At 45.2% G+C, this 23206-nt stretch overlaps 1 protein-coding gene across 1 annotated transcript; it reads left to right on the top strand.

Annotated features, from left to right (window-relative positions):
- The first annotated feature begins 1370 nt into the window (after positions 1-1370).
- Positions 1371-22642, top strand: cept1b (choline/ethanolamine phosphotransferase 1b). Its single transcript, XM_079556026.1, has 10 exons — positions 1371-1532; positions 2958-3170; positions 6343-6517; positions 6701-6848; positions 10097-10238; positions 10308-10392; positions 15612-15743; positions 17882-18040; positions 18109-18234; positions 22378-22642. The coding sequence occupies exons 2-10, from the start codon at positions 2977-2979 to the stop codon at positions 22501-22503; spliced, it is 1287 nt and encodes a 428-aa protein (XP_079412152.1). The 5' UTR covers positions 1371-1532; positions 2958-2976; the 3' UTR covers positions 22504-22642.
- Positions 22643-23206: the final 564 nt, after the last annotated feature.

Raw genomic sequence — 23206 nt, 5'->3', positions numbered from 1 at the left:
AAGAGGATAGATAAAAACAGTCAGCAGTCTGGATGTCTTATACAGGAGAAGTTTATTTACCATTGGTGCGGGACCCGGAGACATGAACTCGAGACACTGCGCTCGTCCTACCATTCAAGTCTGTCTGTGCTTCCAAAAGAGATAAATACCCTCTCAGAGCGTCAGACTGATACACAAGCAAACATTCAGTGGCTGAGAGTGGGCGCCTGAGCACCACAGTCAAAGCTATGACAGAGAAAGTGCAACTTTGCAGCTTGACCCAGTATGATAAATAGCAATTTAATGTTATCCTCTAACAATGGCGAGAATCTCTATTTGCGCCCTTTTGAATCGGTATTGCCCCTGGCCTCAGTCAGTTTGTTCTGGAGCACTGCAAACACTGCAAACATCAACTTTATTTCCCCCACATAAAAAGTTTGTTTTGTGTTGTCGTCACTTTTGTTTTTCATTGCATTTTCATCACTTTTTTCAAGAAGCTATTAGATTCGGGTAATGGAGAAAATGTGCTTGATTCAGGTGGAGTTAAGAGGTTTACCAACCCCCGCCTTAACCAAGTGCATTTTGTTCAACTTTACCCAAACCTACAAAGCCCATCTAAACGGATAATTTTCCTCATCACTTTCTTGGCTTATTTTTTCATTGCTTTTTTAATCAATTTTCATCACATGTTTGTCGCATTTTAACCTCTTAACTCCCGCCTGAACCGAGAGCATTTTCTCCAGTTCAGCTTTACCCAAATCCTGTAGACCAGTGTAACACCTCAAGCTAAGATCTACAAAGCTCATCTAAATGGATCTTTTTCCTCCCGTCATCAGATTTTTTTCCATCCTTTTTTTTTGGGGGGGGGGGGGGGGGGGGGGGGGCATTCAACTCATTTTTTTCAACTCACTTTTTTGTCATTTTTTGTCACTTTTTCTTTTTTTTTGTCTTTTTTTGTCATATTTTGGTTAATTTTTTGTCTTTTTGGTCATTTTTTGTCACTTTTTTGTCAAAGTTTTCTCACTTTTTTGTCACATCTTCATCATTGTTTTCATCTCAGTTCTGTCGCTATTTTCACACCTTTTTTCCAGAAGCTTTTGGATTGGGGTAAAGCCAAACTGGAGAAAAGGTGCTCGGTTCAGGTGGGAGTTAAGGGGTTAATCGCTTTTTGAAGCTTTGTGTATTGTGTTGTTTTTTTTTGTCACATCTCTGTCACTTTTCTGATGTGTTCTCATCTCATTTTTGTTGCTTTTTTTTTTTACACTTTTTTCAAGAGTCTTTTAAATTTGGGTAAAGCTGATAAACAGTATGCGCTCGGTTGAGGCGGAGGATGTTTTTATTGCGCAATCCTCCCCCGGGCCGACGCACTCCTGTCCAGGAGAGGGCGCTGTGAGGCCCCCGCCCCGAGCCTCAGCAGAACAGTGTCCGTGTGAGCGGAGGCACCGGGCGGCTCTGCTGTCAGTCTGCGGCCGCTGCATCCACCGACACCGACACACCGACACGTCCCACTGCAGACCCACCGGCTCACGCCTCCTCTCTCCTCCCGGACACAGGTCTGTTGTTCCCGCGGCTCTTCTTCTGTGTCAGAGGCAGCGTTAGCATTAGCCGCCGTTAGCTCGGGGGAGCCCTCGCTGCCAACTACTCCCTTCGGAAACGGATTTACGGCACGACTCGAGACTAAAACCACAACCTCTGCTGCAGACGCTTTACAGGAGCTCCCCACGTTTCACGGCGTGACAAAGCAGTCCTTTATTTGTTTTTAGAAGCGGTTAAAGCTAACGCTGTCGCTGCAGGAAGTGCTGAGCAGAGGCCGCCATCTTGCTAACTTCACAAAACACTCGTGTTTACTTTATTCTGCGGTTTTATCCTTTTAGAGCCAATGTTTTACACATGAATACTATGTGCAGAGGTGTCTATGGCCATTCTTTACTCTTAGATCATTGTCACAGCATATTTTATTATTATAAATGTGTGTCTGTGAGGTTTGAGTCCTGTGTCACATTCGGGGCTGTGTGTGGTTTAGTTTAATGTAAACCAAACCAAGTGCTTTATCTCAAGAGCTCGTCACATTGTGTCGATATTGTTACTTTGTCAGTGCTATAGATGTCGGATACAGTGCACAGTGGGGACACTGAGCCTATTTAATCTAACGAAGGATTTAAATCATTCAGGCATCGAACATTTATTCCAAAACAGCTGGATTGACTTAATAACAAAAACAAACCTGTAGCTTGTTCCCCGCTCTCTCACTGCTGCCTCTTTAGGAGACCGTGACTTATTGATCCACAGGGAAACTGCGCTGTCACAGGAGCGCAAATAGTGTTAGAAACAAAGGACTGACATGAAATAATATAATGATTAAGCCGAACAGAAACTGATGCAAACATTTACGCACATATGTAGATATCCAAGTGTAAAACATTCAAATAGGATGAATCTGAAATGCACAGTATATAAAAAGGATTGTAAAAGAAAAACTTATTGCAGTGAATAAGAACAATGAACAGAGGAGGAGTGAACTGAATGGCACAGTTTTCTGTCACAGAGGGTCAGTTGTTGTACAGCTGTATTTATAGCAGTGGTTCCCACAGTGGGGGCCTCAGAGGCCCTGCAGGGGGGCCACCCAAAGCTTGTCCACAAAACAAGTACATTGAAAAATAAATATTGTTGCCACATTATGCGACTTTAAACCATTATTTAACCTGCAGTCGTGGCTAAATGTTGCTTCTAAATTAATTTTAGCTGTAAAATAATGCATTCTTCAGAATAAAATAAATATTATTATTAGTGGGCCTTTGAGATTTTCGGATCGATATTTGGCCACGACGTCCCAGGCTTTGGGAATGTGTGGAGTGCAGGACTTTTGCCGTCTCTGGTTTATTTTACATTTCTTGCTCTAACTTGCATCGTGTTTGGTAAATATCTAAACAAACTCCTGAATGTTTCCCTGTAAACTAACGCTACCCTCTGGTCCTCAGCCCTGAGCAGAGCGGCTGTATGAGCGGCCCGGGCCAGCCGCTGCAGGGAGGGGGCCTGCGCTCGCGGAGGGCCACCAGTCGAGAGGTGGTGCCCCCGGGGGCCACAGGGGCCGCCATGGAGAGCTGCTGGGGCCCCGGGCTGCTGCGGAGGCTAATCGAGCTGCCCTCTCCGCCTCTGTCCAGACACCAGCTCAAGAGGCTGGAGGAGCACAGGTCAGTCCTGAACAGCAGAGTAACGTTAGACTCACTCTAGGGCCGGATCATCTGTGGATTCTGATGCATTATTTACATTTGAGGACATGTTTAACTACAGAACATGTGGAACAAGTGTTATTTTCCATAAACGAGTCATTCCACCGAATGGGTGCCATTCGCTTGTTGTACTTCTTCAAAGTTTAAATTTCTACATTTTTCAACATTAAATCTAAATCTAGTAGTACACTTAAGGAGAGACACTGCAGGTGAATAGGGAAAAAAAATAAATGTAGAGATATCAATTTGAAACTTTTGCTGAACATTACAGATATAAATATGAGAAAAAAATGTATTGCATTTTTTCTGTCATTTTATGTTTTCATTTCATTTTCATGAATTGAGCCAGATTAAATTTTATGGTTTTATTTTATTGACATATTAGTAACTAAGATTTTTTCAGAGGGGATTTTGGATATTTTGTTTAGTTTTTCAATAAACTAATCATCAGTGAAAAAATCTGTAAAAACTCAAATTTCGCCTGTTTTTTTGGTTTCAAAGCTGAATAAATTAGGCTTGGAATTAGATATTAAAAAATCCCTCTGAAAAAACCTTCAAAATATTGTTGTGTCTCAGACTGTAAAGTTTGGAGTCTGTGGGAGCTTCTGTAAGGGCTCAGGCTCTGCCCGAGTGCGGCTTCTCTCATTCAGAGAAAACCAGCCCTGAAGTTTTGTAGCGAGTGCGCATGCTCGGCCCGTTCTCCGACTTTTCCGCACCAGCGTCTCGTAGGAGGAAAAACACCATATTTGGGTGAAAGTGTCATCACGGTGCCCCTTAGCAGGACACGTGGATGTCAAATCTGTCAATATTTATGAATGAATACCCGCTTGAAAGACGGCGTTTCTACGCAGCGCAGCAGCTACTTCCGGGTTTCCCCCACCTCGCAGACAAAACATAAAATAAACATCATGCGGGTGAGTTTTGTCATTTTTATACTCTGACATGAAAACTAAGATGTAAAGGGAGGAAAATAGATACAAATCTCCACTTCGACCACTGCGTGAAAAATCAATACTTTCACCTAAAGTGTCTCGCCTTAAAGGAATAGGCCACCGTTTTTACATAACACAATATGTTCTTACCTCACTTTAGTCGAGTTAATATATCCCCGTCTGGTCTTTGTCCGTGCGCTCTGTCACGCAAACTGAGCACATACGCAGCCTCTCCCACATGTCACATAGCTCCAAAAAAGCTCACGTTAGAAGCTACCAAGCTCTTCCACGTGTTCCCTATTTAAATAAAGTTACGTGAAGTGTTTTCATGCGAAGTATATTTACACAGAAATGTAACATGTCGATTTTATAAGCAAATAAAAAGGGGGACTATATTGTGAGGCGTAATGATACGAGGAGCAAAGCGTCCGCGTAGTAACTCCTAAAGACTTCCCCCGCTCACTTCCGTCAATAACCTTTAGGTTACATTTCTGTGTAAATATACTTCGCATGAAAACACTTCACGTAACTTTATTTAAATAGGGAACACGTGGAAGAGCTTGGTAGCTTATAGCTTGAGCTTTTTTGGAGCTATGTGACATGTGGGAGAGGCTGCGTATGTGCTCCGTTTGCCTGACAGAGCGCACGGACAAAGACCAGACGGGGATCTATTAACACGTCTAAAGTGAGGTAAGAGCATATCTTTGTATGTAAAAACGGTGGCCTATTCCTTTAATATACTATTCAAAATATATTTTTGTCAATCTCAGAAATGTATATATATTTTTTTTTTACTATACTTTCTGTGCTTTCTCACCCATGTTACCGTTGATATGAGAACCAGGACTTAAAGTTTCAGGACTGAGATTTTAGTTTAGAATTAGCCAAAACATGAAATATATAGATATAGCATTGATGCTAATGACACGTTTTAATGATTTGTCAAAGATTTTAAATAAAAAAAAAAATCAATCACCATTTTAGAAATAATTCCAAAACAAAGACTGGTTACCATAAGACAACACACAGACACAACCAGAAACCCTCCTTAACCTCTTACCTTCCACTTTGACCACTTTGGCTTTATCCAAATCTAGAAGCTTCTCGACTGGAGTGTTAGGCCAGTGTAAGACCTCATTTGAAAGCTAAGACCTGCAAAACTGATCGTAACTTTTTGCGTCACGTTGTTGCAGCGTTTTATTAAATTTTTAATAATGCATTGGTTTTATATAGCGCTTTTCTGGACACTCAAAGACGCTTTACATTGCATTATTCATTCACTCCATACCCGGTGGTGGTAAGCTACTATTGTAGCCACAGCTGCCCTGGGGTAGACTGACGGAAGCGAGGCAACCAGCCATCGGCCCCTCCGACCACCACCAACCACTCACTCACTCTCACTACATTCACTAGGCTTCCTGGTGTTACTAAACGGTCTCCCATCCAAGTACCGACCAGGCCCTTCCCTGCTTAGCTTCCAAGGTCTGATGGGATTGGGCATCGCAAAGGCGGTATGACCACATCATATTTTGAACGCCTCTTCTCTCTCCGTCCTTTGTGTGTTCATCCAAATCAATGGGCGAGGAACACGCTTCTCTATGGTCCTCATGGCGGGTGCTGATGTTGCTGTAACAGTAGTTAACAGTGACTTTGACCTTCCCTTGTTCAAGGCGCATTGAGTTTCCTTGTGTACGAAATGCGCGGTATAAATAAAGTTGCCTTGCCTTCTGCTTAAAAGCCTGGCTCCAAAGAGTTTTTCTTTTTCTAAAAATCGGGGAGCAGGCTTCGGATGATGAGACAGAGCAGGCATGTTGATTTGCACAGATTACTCGGGACCGGTCTATAACCTCCACAAACTAAGCACCAACGAAGTACTAACACTATTTTGAGTGAGTGACACACTGTGGGGTCTGACTTCACCCGGGCAGGTTCCACCGAGGCCGAGGTCAAACCTGGACTGAACCCAGTTTAACAATGTTTCATATCATTTTCTGGTTTATCACTCAGCTTATTTTCCCTTTTAAAATGTGTACTTTGTGTTTTAATGCCTTTCTACTACAGCCAAGTAATGAATTGAGTGAGCTTCTTTGTGATATTGTTTGACCAGTAGCATCTGTACTTTTACAGTACTGTGCCTTCCTCTGGAGGGATTTCTCGATGAGTAGAAGTGAACACGCCCCTGTCCCCTGTGTCGTCCTCAGATACAGCAGCGCCGGCCGCTCGCTGCTGGAGCCGCTGATGCAGAGATACTGGGAGTGGTTAGTGTCCCGTGTCCCGTCATGGATCGCTCCCAACCTCATCACCATCATCGGTTTGGCCACTAACGTGTTCACCACGCTGGTGCTGGTGTATTACTGCCCCACGGCCACGGAGCAGGTAACAACAGCACCGTATCGGACACATCTACAGCTTGTCCCCTCGTCTGTTATTCATTAGTTTAATGTAAGAGCTTTAAGAAGATTTTAGATTTGGGTAAAGCTGAACTGGAGAAAAAGTGGGTGGTAAGAGGTTAAGATGTTCCTCCCTGAACAAAGCTGTAACAGATTTGTGTGCTTTTAGGCTCCACTGTGGGCGTACCTGCTCTGCGCCGTCGGCCTCTTCATTTACCAGTCGCTGGACGCCATCGACGGGAAGCAGGCGCGGCGCACCAACAGCGCCTCGCCACTGGGGGAGCTGTTCGACCATGGCTGCGACTCGCTGTCCACAGGTCAGTTAAAAAACAGCCTTAACTCTCTTTCCGATGTTTATTCTTTCCCACACTTATTCATTCACAACATGTTTGGTATCCACGTGTAGCACGAAAGGATGTGACCGAGATGACGCTGTAATTCATATATGATCATTTCCTTTATGGGAGACAGCAGCGGCTAAAGACTGGAGAAATATACTACATTCCAGCTGCTGTTTGGCCTAAACTCGGCAGAAAACTGTTAAAATTTCAATGTTAAAATATATACATTTTACTTAGTAAAGGTTATTCAAGCTGAATTATGCGACTTGAACATTTTGACATTAGAATCGCTACGGCGATGACCAGATATGGCATGGGTGTGACTTTTTTTGATTGAAATGATCAAATGGAATTTTGTGCCAAATTATTTAGATTTTCGTTAAACTAAAATGTTTACTCTGTATAATTTCTGGGACTTTAAAGGATCTGTATCCTGCTATTTTAGCCATCCCAAAATAAAGTATAGGCACTATGGAGAACTATTTTTTGTGAGAAATATAAGTATTTTCTAGGGGTATTTTGCAAATGCGCTAACACATGCGCTAACACATGCGCTAACACATGCGCTAACACACGCGCTAACACACGCGCTAACACACGCGCTAACACACGCGCTAACACACGCGCTAACACACGCGCTAACACACGCGCTAACACACGCGCTAACACACGCGCTAACACACGCGCTAACCCACGCGCTAACACACGCGCTAACACACGCGCTAACACACGCGCTAACACACGCGCTAACACACGCGCTAACACACGCGCTAACACACGCGCTAACACACGCGCTAACACACGCGCTAACACACGCGCTAACACACGCGCTAACACACGCGCTAACACACGCGCTAACACACGCGCTTAAACACGCGCTAACACACGCGCTAACACACGCGCTAACACACGCGCTAACACACGCGCTAACACACGCGCTAACACACGCGCTAACACACGCGCTAACACACGCGCTAACACACAAACACGCGTTTTGACTCACCACCGCTCTGTCCTGACCTCTCTAAAATAGTCTGTCTCTTATGATTCAGAAATTATACGCAAAAGTCTGCAAAATAAAACATATAAAATAGGTGAACAAACTTGTGACCGATTTTCACCTCTTTTTCTCAGTTCCCCTGAGGCTCTGACTGAGCTTATTCTGAAGCAAAGAAACAGGAAGTCTCGATCACTTTCGGTTCTGGAGATATCGGCCTTTTAGTGGTGGGATATCGGCCGATAGCCAATATTGTATAATACCCCCAAATCGGCCCGATACATCGGTCGACCTCTTGTCTGAACATAGCGAGTCCTGAGAGAGAAAACATTCGACACAGAAACATCACAATCACAGTTTGAATTTTTCACCATTTTATTTAGTTGTTTTTAAGGCACACACACAATAAGCAACACCAGTATCACTGTTTGAATTTTAACGGAAACATTCCTCAGTGAAAAGTGAACTCAACAAACTATCACGTTTGAGACGCAAGTTCAAAATTGGTTTAGTAAAAGATTAAACATATAAAAACTAGACTTAAAACACAAACTCAAAATGTAACAAAATTCCAAAGCATTTAAAATACGACAAATATACATGGAGTACCGTATTTTCTGGACTATAAGCCAAAATATGCCTAATGAATAAAAAAAACAACATGCTGAATATGCGTACGGTATGCTAACATAACACATCGAACTGCATGAAAAGTGTTAAGTCATGATATGCACTGCAGGGGAATAGGGAAAGAATTACATTTAGAGATATTCATTTGACTTCTGTTTAACATTTCTGATATAAATGTCTTTAATTTCATATAACAAAGGAGCTATAAAAGTGGTGATCGTTACAATAACAATAACCTAATTTTTATATTTTAGTTCTAGCCTCATGGACACCCTTCAGGACATGAAATGATATTTGTGAATGAATGTGCCAGGGATAGTAGCTACTTCCGGGATATCTCTGCCTTGCGACAAAACCTCACAAAATAAGCGTTGTACAGTTTTGAAGAAACTAATCAAGCTGAAAATCTCCACTTCAACCACTGTGTGAAAAATGAATACGTTTGACCTGCTGTGCCTCACCAGCTGTCAAAGTAAAGGCTTCATCGCGCTGATTGCACTCCTAGGGTTCCTCACCAGTGTGGACTTTCCCACGTTTTGTGAGACTCCTTGAACTTCGGAAGGCCTGCCCACACTCGCCGACGTAGGGCTTTTCTCTAGCGTGGATGCTCTGGTGATGTCTGAGGGACCTTGATGTGGCGAATGCTTTCCCGCACTGGTCACACTTGTACGGCTTTACTCCACTGTGGGCTCTCTGATGCTGCCTAAACGGTGTGCGTTGTCTGTATTCCTTTCCGCACTCCAAGCAGCTGTAGGGTTTCTCTCCAGTGTGGACCCTCATGTGTGCCGTGAGGCTGGCGGATTGAAATTTGAGTGGTATCGGAATGACTCCCCACACTCCTCGCAGCGGTAGGGCTTTTCCCCAGTGTGGATCCTCATGTGTTGTCTGAGGCCGCCTGCCTGAATAAAAGCCTTGTCACACGGGTCACACTCGTAGGGCCTTTCCCCAGTGTGGATCATCATGTGTTGTCTGAGGGAATGTGATGACATGACAGATATCCCACACTGGTCACACTCATAGCGTCTCCTGTCTTTAGTGTGGATGACCTTGCGCCGTCTCAGACTTTTTGGTGTGGTGAAAGATTGCCCACACTGGTCGCAGTCGACTGTATTGCCCCGCGTGTGGGGAGTTTGCAGAGGCTGAGCGGCTTCCATTTCTCTGCTGACAGAAACAGGACGGGAGTTGGACTGTGGCACCAACTCGGGCCGCAAGGTTTATCGATAACGAATCACCGTCGAGGAACCGTGTTCTGGGAGTCCACGGTAACGTGCTTTAGACATGCTTAAGACATGCTTTAGACACGTTAGAGTTAAAGAGGAACCGTGTTCTGGGAGTCCACGGTAACACGATTTAGACACGCTAAAGACACGCTTTAGCCATGTCAGAGTTAAAGAGGAACTGTGTTCTGGGAGTCCATGGTAACACGGCCTACACTCTCAGAGGTTGTTCATACGACTTTGGCAATACGATAAAATGACTTGGTATTACGTTTGAACGAGAAAGCGCAGTCAAAAATGTTTCAGTCACACCGGAGCTCTGCGTTTCTCTATATCTGTACCGTTTTCATGGTTTCATGCTTATTTTTTCTCTCCCTCAGTGTTCGTGGTGTTGGGGACGAGCATCGCGGTGCAGCTCGGCACAAACCCCGACTGGATGTTCTTCTGCTGCTTCGCCGGGATGTTCATGTTCTACTGCGCTCACTGGCAGACCTACGTGTCCGGGACGCTGCGCTTCGGGATGTGAGTCACCAACATCTCATCTGCGTTTGTGTCTGTGGCTTTAACCAGAGCCTTTTCCCGTTTGTGCAGCATCGACGTGACTGAGGTGCAGATCTTCATCATCTCTGTGTATCTGCTCGCCGCTGCCGGAGGAACCGCGTTCTGGGAGTCCACGGTAACGTGCTTTAGACACGCTTAAGACACGCTTAAGACACGCTTAAGACACGCTTAAGACACGCTTAAGACACGCTTAAGACACGCTTTAGACACGTCAGAGTTAAAGAGGAACCGCGTTCTGGGAGTCCACGGTAACGTGCTTTAGACACGCTAAAGACACGCTTTAGACACGTCAGAGTTAAAGAGGAACCGTGTTCTGGGAGTCCACGGTAACGTGATTTAGACACGCTTAAGACACGCTTAAGACACGCTTAAGACACGCTTAAGACACGCTTAAGACACGCTTAAGACACGCTTTAGACACGTCAGAGTTAAAGAGGAACCGCGTTCTGGGAGTCCACGGTAACGTGCTTTAGACACGCTAAAGACACGCTTTAGACACGTCAGAGTTAAAGAGGAACCGTGTTCTGGGAGTCCACGGTAACGTGATTTAGACACGCTTTAGACACGCTAAAGACACGCTTAAGACACGTCAGAGTTAAAGAGGAACCGTGTTCTGGGAGTCCACGGTAACGTGCTTTAGACACGCTTAAGACACGCTTAAGACACGTCAGAGTTAAAGAGGAACCGTGTTCTGGGAGTCCACGGTAACGTGCTTTAGACACGCTAAAGACACGCTTTAGCCATGTCAGAGTTAAAGAGGAACCGTGTTCTGGGAGTCCACGGTAACACGATTTAGACACGCTAAAGACACGCTTTAGACACGTCAGAGTTAAAGAGGAACCGTGTTCTGGGAGTCCACGGTAACGTGCTTTAGACACGCTAAAGACACGCTTTAGACACGTCAGAGTTAAAGAGGAACCGTGTTCTGGGAGTCCACGGTAACGTGCTTTAGACACGCTAAAGACACGCTTTAGCCATGTCAGAGTTAAAGAGGAACCGTGTTCTGGGAGTCCACGGTAACACGATTTAGACACGCTAAAGACACGCTTAAGACACGTCAGAGTTAAAGAGGAACCGTGTTCTGGGAGTCCACGGTAACGTGCTTTAGACACGCTAAAGACACGCTTAAGACACGTCAGAGTTAAAGAGGAACCGTGTTCTGGGAGTCCACGGTAACGTGCTTTAGACACGCTAAAGACACGCTTTAGACACGTCAGAGTTAAAGAGGAACCGTGTTCTGGGAGTCCACGGTAACGTGATTTAGACACGCTAAAGACACGCTTAAGACACGTCAGAGTTAAAGAGGAACCGTGTTCTGGGAGTCCACGGTAACGTGCTTTAGACACGCTAAAGACACGCTTAAGACACGTCAGAGTTAAAGAGGAACCGTGTTCTGGGAGTCCACGGTAACGTGCTTTAGACACGCTAAAGACACGCTTTAGACACGTCAGAGTTAAAGAGGAACCGTGTTCTGGGAGTCCACGGTAACGTGCTTTAGACACGCTAAAGACACGCTTAAGACACGTCAGAGTTAAAGAGGAACCGCGTTCTGGGAGTCCACGGTAACGTGCTTTAGACACGCTAAAGACACGCTTAAGACACGTCAGAGTTAAAGAGGAACCGTGTTCTGGGAGTCCACGGTAACGTGCTTTAGACACGCTAAAGACACGCTTAAGACACGTCAGAGTTAAAGAGGAACCGTGTTCTGGGAGTCCACGGTAACGTGCTTTAGACACGCTAAAGACACGCTTAAGACACGTCAGAGTTAAAGAGGAACCGTGTTCTGGGAGTCCATGGTAACGTGCTTTAGACACGCTAAAGACACGCTTTAGACACGTCAGAGTTAAAGAGGAACCGTGTTCTGGGAGTCCACGGTAACGTGCTTTAGACACGCTAAAGACACGCTTAAGACACGTCAGAGTTAAAGAGGAACCGTGTTCTGGGAGTCCACGGTAATGTGCTTTAGACACGCTAAAGACACGCTTTAGACACGTCAGAGTTAAAGAGGAACCGTGTTCTGGGAGTCCACGGTAACGTGCTTTAGACACGCTAAAGACACGCTTTAGACACGTCAGAGTTAAAGAGGAACCGTGTTCTGGGAGTCCACGGTAACGTGATTTAGACACGCTAAAGACACGCTTAAGACACGTCAGAGTTAAAGAGGAACCGTGTTCTGGGAGTCCACGGTAACGTGATTTAGACACGCTTAAGACACGCTAAAGACACGCTTAAGACACGCTTAAGACACGTCAGAGTTAAAGAGGAACCGCGTTCTGGGAGTCCACGGTAACGTGATTTAGACACGCTTAAGACACGCTAAAGACACGCTTAAGACACGCTAAAGACACGCTTTAGACACGTCAGAGTTAAAGAGGAACCGTGTTCTGGGAGTCCACGGTAACGTGATTTAGACACGCTAAAGACACGCTTAAGACACGTCAGAGTTAAAGAGGAACCGTGTTCTGGGAGTCCACGGTAACGTGCTTTAGACACGCTAAAGACACGCTTTAGACACGTCAGAGTTAAAGAGGAACCGTGTTCTGGGAGTCCACGGTAACGTGCTTTAGACACGCTAAAGACACGCTTAAGACACGTCAGAGTTAAAGAGGAACCGTGTTCTGGGAGTCCACGGTAACGTGCTTTAGACACGCTAAAGACACGCTTAAGACACGTCAGAGTTAAAGAGGAACCGTGTTCTGGGAGTCCACGGTAACGTGCTTTAGACACGCTAAAGACACGCTTTAGACACGTCAGAGTTAAAGAGGAACCGTGTTCTGGGAGTCCACGGTAACGTGCTTTAGACACGCTAAAGACACGCTTAAGACACGTCAGAGTTAAAGAGGAACCGTGTTCTGGGAGTCCACGGTAACGTGCTTTAGACACGCTTAAGACACGCTTAAGACACGCTTTAGACACGTCAGAGTTAAAGAGGAACCGTGTTCTGGGAGTCCACGGTAACGTGCTTTAGACACGCTAAAGACACGCTTAAGACACGTCAGAGTTAAAGAGGAACCGTGTTCTGGGAGTCCACGGTAACGTGCTTTAGACACGCTAAAGACACGCTTAAGACACGTCAGAGTTAAAGAGGAACCGCGTTCTGGGAGTCCACGGTAACGTGCTTTAGACACGCTAAAGACACGCTTAAGACACGTCAGAGTTAAAGAGGAACCGTGTTCTGGGAGTCCACGGTAACGTGCTTTAGACACGCTAAAGACACGCTTAAGACACGTCAGAGTTAAAGAGGAACCGTGTTCTGGGAGTCCACGGTAACGTGCTTTAGACACGCTAAAGACACGCTTAAGACACGCTTAAGACACGTCAGAGTTAAAGAGGAACCGTGTTCTGGGAGTCCACGGTAACGTGATTTAGACACGCTAAAGACACGCTTAAGACACGTCAGAGTTAAAGAGGAACCGTGTTCTGGGAGTCCACGGTAACACGATTTAGACACGCTAAAGACACGCTTTAGCCATGTCAGAGTTAAAGAGGAACCGTGTTCTGGGAGTCCACGGTAACGTGCTTTAGACATGCTTAGACATGCTTTAGACACGTTAGAGTTAAAGAGGAACCGTGTTCTGGGAGTCCACGGTAACGTGCTTTAGACACGCTAAAGACACGCTTAAGACACGTCAGAGTTAAAGAGGAACCGTGTTCTGGGAGTCCACGGTAACACGATTTAGACACGCTAAAGACATGCTTTAGCCATGTCAGAGTTAAAGAGGAACCGTGTTCTGGGAGTCCACTAGCCTGGCTAACACCAGACTAAAATCACAAGTGATATTTAGTCTGGGGACCACCAATTCATTTTCTCGTAGGAGAGGTGTGGTTTACGATCGTCCATACTCGTTTATTGGGCGATACGAAAAAAAAAAAAAAAAGTCTCATGCGTCTGCACGTAGCCCCAGCCAATCGTATCATCGTATGAGATGACGTATGACGTACCCGCTGTAAACTTTTGAGCTAAATTATTTAGAACAAGGTCTAAAGCTTGATCAAAAAAATACCATCGTGTCTGCTGCTGTCATGTTGGATCCGTAAATAAACTTTTTTTTTAATTATCCGTAAATAAACTACAAGCTTCCATATATCGAATAGCGCGTCATCGTCTTGCCGTCCCTCCTCGCTCTGTGATTGGTTCCCAAATCCACCGGAGATTTGGCCATGGTCCCCAGGCTGTTGTGCAGTTCGAAATAATTCGAGCGCACACAGCAGCCTGGTGTTAGCCAGGTTAGGAGTCCACAGTAACGTGCTTTAGACACGCTTAAGACACGTCAGAGTTAAAGAGGAGCCGTGTTCTGGGAGTCCACGGTAACACGATTTAGACACCCATCCATCCATCAATTTTCTTCCACTTTTTTCCGGGGCCGGGTCGCTGAGCAGAGATGCCCAGACTTCCCGATCCACACACACCTTCTCCAGCTGTTCTGGGGGGGGCCCCGAGGCCATACCAGGCCAGCTCGGAGACATAGTCCCTCCAGTGTGTCATGGGCCTTCCACGATGATAAGACATGCCTGGAACACATCCCGAGGGAGGCGACCAGAAGGATCCAAAACAAATGCCCAAGCCACCTCAGCTGGCTCCTTTTGACGTGAAGGAGCAGCGACTCTACTCCGAGCTCCTCCACTTTTACTCTGCATCTGAAATGATAGAGCTGGGCAATATAGCATTAGCATGGTGCTGTTAGCATTGGCATGGTGCCAATAGCATGCTGTTGCTAGCCCCGGCATTTTGCGTGGTGATCAAAATGGGGACAAATTCGAGGGATAAAATAAGAAAAAAAAACGTGACAAATTAGGACAAAGCTCATAAAATAAGGTACAATTTGAAACATTTTCTTTTTGTTTTGAGAAAAAATGTGTTCTTTTCTGCCCTTTTGTCTGTTAGTGTTCAGGGCCATTTGTTTTTGAGCGACAAAGTGATCTGTAAATGTAGATATTTGCAGCACATTTTGACATATTTCTGATGTTTGTCAAAATATAGCTTCATCATCGTTATTGAGAAAGTCCCAAAAATATTGAGATATTGATTATTGTCAATATCTTCCAGCGCTATTGTAATGTTGTTCCTCGTCAAAGACTGATCTGGAGTCTTTCACTACATTCACGCAGTTTAGAGTTAGCCCTTAATCATGTTCAATGTAGACTTTTCTTCTTCTACAGTTCTAGCGCTCCATGTTTCCTGGTTTATGTCATTGTTGAATCTCAAAACTAGGTCACGCCATGTCAGTTCTTTCTAGATTTCTTTGATTTAATGCCTGCTGGAAACAAATGTAAAGCTTTTCAAAGAGGCCTTGACTTGGTCTTCATTGGTTTAATGCTCTGTGTCTGTGTCAGATCCCGCTGATGAACGTCCAGATGAAGATGGTTCCCGCCTTCTGCACTTTTCTCGGAGCCATTTTCTCCTGCACCAACTACTTCAGAGTCATCTTCACCGGAGGAGTGGGCAAGAACGGATCCACCATCGCCGTGAGTACAGCCTTACACCTGCCCGCGTGCCGCTGAGCAGGACACTCCCCAGTCTGTGAATGGGTTTAAGGAACACAGGAATACATTTTGAACCATGCTTTTCCTGATGCCTTGTCGTCCAGAACCAGAAAACAGAACAATAATGTGTGGATCTGCAAATTTGCAATATCAGGTTCATCTGCAATGTCAAGAAATGTGGGGAAAATGGGGAATCATTTGGGGGAAAATGGAAGAAATTGTGGAAAAATTGGGCAAAAATAGGGCGATAGGGAAAATATTAGTAGTAACAAAAGAGCAAAAATGAGGGGGGAAATGGGGCAAACATTGGGGTCAAGATAAAGAAATTACAAAAAATAGGAAATAATAAAATTGGGCAAAAATGTAGGGGGAAAAAACTCATTTATTTGAGCTGATAAAGTCTTTTCCTTTAACGTTGTCCCTGGACCAACAGCATTAGAAATTGGATTTAAAGATAAAAAGCTTTTATGTGCTGTTGGTTTTTTGTTCCTGCTTGGGTAGAACCTAAGCATTTTTTTTACAGTACCCAGTACCCAGTGGTACCCAGTGGTACCCAGCCCTAGTCTGTTTGAATAAACTGGTTCAAAGCTCTTTAAAGTTGATAGTTGAAAGTATTGATTTTTCACACTGTGGTCAAAGTGGAGATTTCTTTCTTTAACATCTTTTCACACATTCATCCACAAATATTGATACATTTTACATCCACGTGTCCTGAAGGCTCCGGCAGATTTTTGTTGTTTGTTGTTGTCAGATCTACACATTTTTTTCTCATATTTATATCAATAATCAGCATCATCACAAAATGTTTTTTTTCCTCTATTCACCTGCAGCGTCTCACCTTAACCTCTTACCCCCACCTGAAGTGAGCACCATAAAGTGACCAAAACTCTAGAGCAGTGATTTCGCTCGGGATAATTTCTCTCCTTCATTTTGAAGGACAGGGTTGAAAAAAATCTGTCATGAGCAATTTTTATCCTTCATGAATTAATCTCAAGCGTTTTTTTTATTTTTTATAAATGTATATATATATATATAGGCTGCACATTATTTCTGTTAGTAAAAATGTGAGATTGCAGGATAAATGGAGCTAAACTAAACCTGATCTGAACAGTCATGGTACATTTTGCAACAGAAATGTGTATAAACTGGTGCGTAAAAGTCTCAGAGGAGACGACTTTCAGAGCGTCACCTGCTCATCAATATCAAGGCCCACATTACGCTCATACAAATGTAAAGTGGAGCTTATTATTTGCATTTTTTTCAATTTTAGCGGAATTTTGTGTGTGCTGTTTTCTCTGAGGGGTGAACGGGTCAATGTTTACCAGTTCACATCACTGCACTACGCACCGCCCGCTCCGCACACGGGGAGGGAAAGAGAGAGAGGGGGGGACATAGATGAAGTCGTCCTGAGACTTACATGAGAAGAGCACTCCAGATGGGAAGGATATTATTAGTCTTTAACTGCGTTTGCATCGTGGTTTTATTCCCCGTGTTGTTGTTAGCATCCGGGTCAGGAAAGTTAGCTAGCGAGGCAGTGATACAACTTGTAAGAGCTCATCCAAGACAAGACCCCGCGTGCTATGAATAACATCAGAGCTGCGTCTTTATTTTCATTACGGTTTGATTTTCAATCCTTCAAAATGACGGACGGCCTTTGAAATTTTCCGTCAAAGTAAAAAATATTCCGTAAATGATGGAGAATTTTCGGTTAATGTAACCTCTGCTCTAGAGTTTTGTAAGTCTTCGGTTTCAAATGAGGCGTTCCACTGGCCTATAGGCTCTCGCCCAGTGCTTCTTAACCTGGTTGGAGTTACTGAACCCCACCTTCATTAGCGTGCCATCATGAATCATACGAGTCGAGTGTGTGTTGACCTCCACCGTGCACCTGAGACTGACTCACCGATCCAACCCAGGTTAAGAACCACTGGTCTAGCCTTTCAGATTTGGGTAAAGCTGAACTGGAGAAAGGCGGGGGTTAAGAGGTTGAATGTGTCAGGACTTCGATCTGTAAAAACCCTGGTGTGAAACGTAGTTGAGCCTGTAAAGTGTCGAGTGTTGTGACGTTAAAGCGTGGTAGAGTCACTTGATCTGCACGGGCCTCCTGTGTTCCTCTGCCTCAGGGCACCAGCGTGTTGTCTCCAGTGCTGCACATCGGGACGGTGATAATCCTGGCCATGATGATCTATAAGAAGTCTGCGGCGCAGCTGTTCCAGAAGCACCCCTGCCTCTACATCCTGGCATTTGGCTTCGTGTCGGCCAAGATCACCAACAAACTGGTGGTAAGAGACTGAACGCGATGAGAGCGGACTGATCCAGGAGAGAGAGTGAGCTCTGTGGCTGTTTGCAGGTGGCCCACATGACGAAGAGCGAGATGCACCTCCACGACTTCTCCTTCCTGGGGCCCGGGCTGCTGTTCCTGGATCAGTATTTCAACAGCTTCATCGACGAGTACCTGGTGCTGTGGGCCGCTCTGGTGAGAACAATAAAGAATGGACTGAGGGAGCGAGGCTTCCCCCTTAGCGCTCAGCTCTGACACTGTGCTTCTCCAGTCTAGTAAAAAGCATCACATTTGATTTGAATATTTTATTTTGAGCCATATAAACCTAAGTATAGACGGTGTACAAAACCACACACAGAGACAAAGGTACAGGCAAGGCAACTTTATTTATACCACGCATTTCCTGCACAAGTTTGTCAGAAAGGGAACCGTGTTTATACAGGCTTTAATTCAGACGTGGATAAGTTTGTTCTGGACTAAACACCGTCCACTCCAGAACAGAACCTCAAAAGCTGGAGTACACCCGAGTGCGTGAAACTCCGTGGAGACTGGGAGCGTGCTAGCTACAACATGAACAGTGCTTTGTTTACTCTCTGTCATAAAGGGGGAGGAGTCTGTGCCGTCAGACTGTTGGAGACTCAGATTTGCAACAGGAGTTTTGCTCTCATTCTGATACGAGGAGAAGGAGAAGCTGTGTTTGTCATTGCCTTCCTCCGCCGTGGCTTTGTGTCACGTGCAAAGATTGTAAAGTCCTGCGTGTAAATGATCTTCACATTAACAAGAGTTTAAACCAGCACATTCACATCTGCAGCTGCCAGTGGTTTGACAGAGTCCAAACCAGAGTCTGATGTTCAGAATGAGCTGGTCACTGGTGTTAAGGATAACATTAAATCACTATTTATCACACTGGGTCAGGCTGGACAGTCGTACCATCTCTGTCAGAGCCCTGACTGTGGAGCTCAGACTCTTGTGTATCAATATGACGCTCTGAGAGGGGATTTATCCCTTTTCTGTGGAAGCATAGACAGACTTGAATGGTGGGACTAGTGCAATGTCTCGAGTTCATGTCTCCAGGTCCCGCACCGATGGTAAATAAACTTCTCCTGTATAAGACATCCAGACTGCTGCCTGTTTTTCATCTGTCCTCTCCAACACCAGTGTTAATTCTCTAACAATTGGGACAAAGCAAAACACTCAGCTTTACCCCGTTTTCAAAATAATTAGAAAGTAGAAACTAAAAGACATTTTGTTTTAATAATGTATTTTTGTATTGAATTAGGCCCACATATTCTTACTTCACCCAGATGAGCCAAAATGTTTTAAATGTGGAAAACCTGCTGGAGTTCACCGTTATTATGGGTGAAATGTGGATGTTATTTTATGAGCTATATTCAGTGTTTTCAATCACATCAACGCAGAGGGTATGTGACTGGTCGCCTGGAGCTTCAGGGGGAACACAGCTCCAAAAGCAACCACTGCTTTAGAACATCCTAAAGGTCGTTAAAAGTCCCTCCATTTTCCCAAAGCATGTTTCTGTAAATTGAACTACAGAACCACCGAATGTTTTACCCTGATGTCACACCCAGCTTGTGTCCTGTGGTTGAGCCGTGATCAGATTAGGGTTTAGATCTAGGCCGGAAATGTCACGCATGAGTCTGCTTTGGTTCAGGCTTTTTTTTGAAAGTAATAAAAATCCAAGCTATAGGCAAGGGCTGCACAATATATGGCAAAAAATATTGTATCGCGATATTAGGTGAGGCAAGATCCGTAACACAAGAACTCACAATGGCCCTCATTTATCAAACTTGCGTACGGTGAAATCAGAGCGTATGTGGGGTGTACGAAAAATTACCGCCTGTTTTGGCATTTATCAATCTGAGCATGGCCGTATCTACCATTGAGGTCACCGAGGTCCGGACCTCGGTAAAATTTTAGCTTTTTTTTTTTTTTTTTTTTACACATTGAATCCTGCGCAAATGAATGTTGTAAACACGCGCCTCTACAGGCGGAAGAGCCTCTAGTTCAGACGTGGATGAGCTTGTTCTGAACCTAAACGTGTCCACTCTGAAACCGGACCTCATGAGCCGCTTTGGACCCGAGTGCGTAAAACTCCGCGGAGGCGCGGCTGTGCGTCAGCCTCACTACAACAGCAGCGCATGAACCGCGCCAAAGTTTGATTGAGATGCAATTTCTTTGCTCTCGGTCATAAAGAGAGAGGAGCCAGTGCGCGCGCCGTCACGGTGACCTCGATTTACAACAGAAGTTTTCCTCATTCTGATCTGAGGAGCGAGAGGAGAAGGAGAAGCGTCTGTGCCTCATCATTGCCTCCTCCTCTGCTGCTCACTTTGTTTCTGTCTCATGCAAAGAATGTCCTGCGTGTAAATGATCTTCGCTTTAATGAGAGCTTAAACCAGCGCATTCACCTTTGTAGCTCCAGTGGTTTGACAGTGAGGGCGACGCAGAGGGGGCGGGGCCAGAGCGCAGTGTCCAAACCAGAGTCTGATGTTCAGAATGAGCCAAAGCAAAACCCTCAGCTTTACCCATTCACACCCACAGCCTCGTTTTCAAAACAATTTTCATTTAACATTTCAGTATTTATTTAGGACAAGACCTTCTTATTGCCTCTCACTCAGGCGAGTAAAACTGTTTGGAAAACCTGCTTCACAGTAATAATGGATGAAATAGATATTAAATAGATATTTTGTTTTGTGATATTCATCATGTCAAAGTATGGGGTACGTGACTCGTCACCTAACTCTTCAGGGGGTTCACGGCTGCACCCACTGCCCATGGGTCGACTGATGGAAGTGAGGCCAGTCTGCACCATCTGCATGTCCGACCACCATCCACTCACTCACTACATTCACTCAGGCTCCTGGTCCCAAACGGTGCAACAAAAAGCAATTTTTGAAAATGGCTCAAGGATGAGACAAAAGTGTTTTTGATCACTTAAAATACAGGAAATTATATCTGAATCTTTAAAAAATTCCTGGGGGAGGACCCCCAGACCCCCTGGTTTAAAGAATTATCCGGACCTCACTGTTTTTTAAATCCTGGCTACGGCCCTGAATCTGAGCGCACCGTGCACCTGGCGTACGGTGCGTTCAGATCCTACACTGAGTCAGGAGGTGGTGCACATGATACACCAGTTTTAACTAAACACTAAACAGCGCTGGGAAACAGTTTTTAGCAGCATGAATTGCATTGCCACACTGCATATCATCCACACTGATGATTTAAACATGAAACAAGGCTACAGCGTTAATGTTTATGGGCAGACTTGATTCAGTGTTGCGCTGCATCGACATGCTCCTCCACACCACGGGGCGAGCTCAGAGGCTCAGCCCGACCAGAGACACTAGAACCTGGACTGTGGGGATATTTTCTTTTTTTAACAAAAAAGACCGCTGCTGCTGCGCAAACTTTGTGGATGGCTGCCCCGCCTCACATGCCGCTGCCGTCGGGACACCGGGACTCACCTGGGTCTTCGCGAGGCCCTGCTCCGTGTTCTGGCTGGTTTGAGCGTCAAGTCTGTGGACCGTGTTCCGTGGCGTGAGCAGCCCGGGTGTCAAATAAATCCTTCGACAGCACCACAGCTTTCTTCGGTCCGGACGGGTTCGTTAGGTTCCGGTCGGCTGTCAGCTCCGCGCACCTGTTCCCTCCCGGAGGAAAGCTCCGCTCAGGCCAAAAGACGTGCAGTTCTACCCCGGCTCCAGCGCTGAGTCCGCGGAGCTGCTTTTCGCTGGTTCAGTTCATGGTCCAGAGTTTGCTCGGACTGCAGCGTTACATCCACGCTTTCTTCTTTTTACTACACATTATATTTGTGGTTTAATTTTATACCTTTTTTATGTTACTTAGGCCTACAGCGTATTTAATAAACGTTTTTTATTATTTACCTATTTGTTTTCAGTAAATGTGATCTTGGATTGGCTATAAGGTTATTGTGGGTTTCTAATAGATTCTTAAATTTTTCTCATGCGCAAAAATATCATATTTGTTGTGTTAAAAACAATTCTTAATCATTTCCTGGTTGGAGAAATGTTCCTTTTTTGCCGTGTTTCGAGCGTGCGTGCCGCAAAACCCGTGGGTGAGGCCTCCTGATTATGAATATTTTTGGGCGTTTCATTCAAATGACGCTGGGATTTCTCTGTGACATTTACCATCAGCTCCTTCTGCGTACGGAGAGATCTGAGCGGAAAGCGCGGGTTCATAAATGCCACGCGCACTCTGGCGTATATCGCAAATACACCTACACCGTTTTTGTATGCAATGTTGATAAATGAGGGCCAGTATCTGCACCTTCCTCTGACGTGTTTTTTGCTCTTTCTTCGTCCCCAGGTGCTGTCGCTGTTCGACCTGGTGCGTTACTGCGTGAGCGTGTGTAACCAGATCGCCTGCCACCTGCGCATCAACGTCTTCAAGATCAAGCTCTGCTCCATAGCGCCGCCTGCAGGCCACCACTGACACACGCCCTAACACCCTAACACCCTAACGTCCGAACATCCTCGGTCTCCCTCCTCCTCACGGCGCCCCCTTCTGGCTCTGGGACACGAGAGCCCGGTGCTGGAGACTCACGGCTGCACCGTTCAGCAGATAATCCCAGATATCCAGTTAGTTTTGGAAAGAAATGTCCAGATGTTTTCCCTGATCATTATTAGAAGTGACAGCTGACAACTCTTTCCCAAATTTTCTCCCCCTATTTTCCCATTAATTTATTTTTTCCCCCCAATTTTTCCCCCAATAGTTTTTTATTTAACCCTGTTTTCCCCCCTATTTCCGATCGTTCCCCCTTTTTCCCCATTTCTGCCCGCCTCTGTATTAACCACAAACCAAGTCCGATAATCAGCTCCATTTTAAACTCCAGGCCGCTCACAAAGTGGCCACATCATGAAGTTTCTAAAACCTGAATATTCGCCATCTTTGCCATCTAAAAAAAAGAAAGAAAGTCTTGATAGTGGCGCAGCCGTAGCTCCAGCGTCAGCCTCGCCTCCTCTTAAGATCTCTCCTACCTCCTGTGTCCTACATCCTTCCATCCTCGCGTCCTCGCTGCTGCCTCTCCGTGAAAACAACTCCACAGACTCCGCTCAGAGCCGCACTGACATGTTCTCCTCGCGAATCAAACTGCAACAAAAAAAAAAAAAGGGTCAAAACGCACATGTGAAAGTTG

The sequence above is a fragment of the Gobius niger genome (assembly GCF_951799975.1).
Source record: "Gobius niger genome assembly, chromosome: 5".
NCBI classification, from domain to species: domain Eukaryota; kingdom Metazoa; phylum Chordata; class Actinopteri; order Gobiiformes; family Gobiidae; genus Gobius; species Gobius niger.
This window is presented reverse-complemented; position numbering and strand designations above follow the sequence as displayed.

What these genes read in the sequence shown, in the direction of transcription:
- cept1b (XM_079556026.1), top strand. Translation starts at nt 2,977, where the DNA reads ATGAGCGGCCCGGGCCAGCCGCTGCAGGGAGGGGGCCTGCGCTCGCGG. An exon ending in GGGACGCTGCGCTTCGGGAT is followed by an intron (nt 10,239 to 10,307) that starts GTGAGTCACCAA and finishes CCGTTTGTGCAG; the next exon opens with CATCGACGTGACTGAGGTGC. An exon ending in CCGCGTTCTGGGAGTCCACG is followed by an intron (nt 10,393 to 15,611) that starts GTAACGTGCTTT and finishes TGTCTGTGTCAG; the next exon opens with ATCCCGCTGATGAACGTCCA.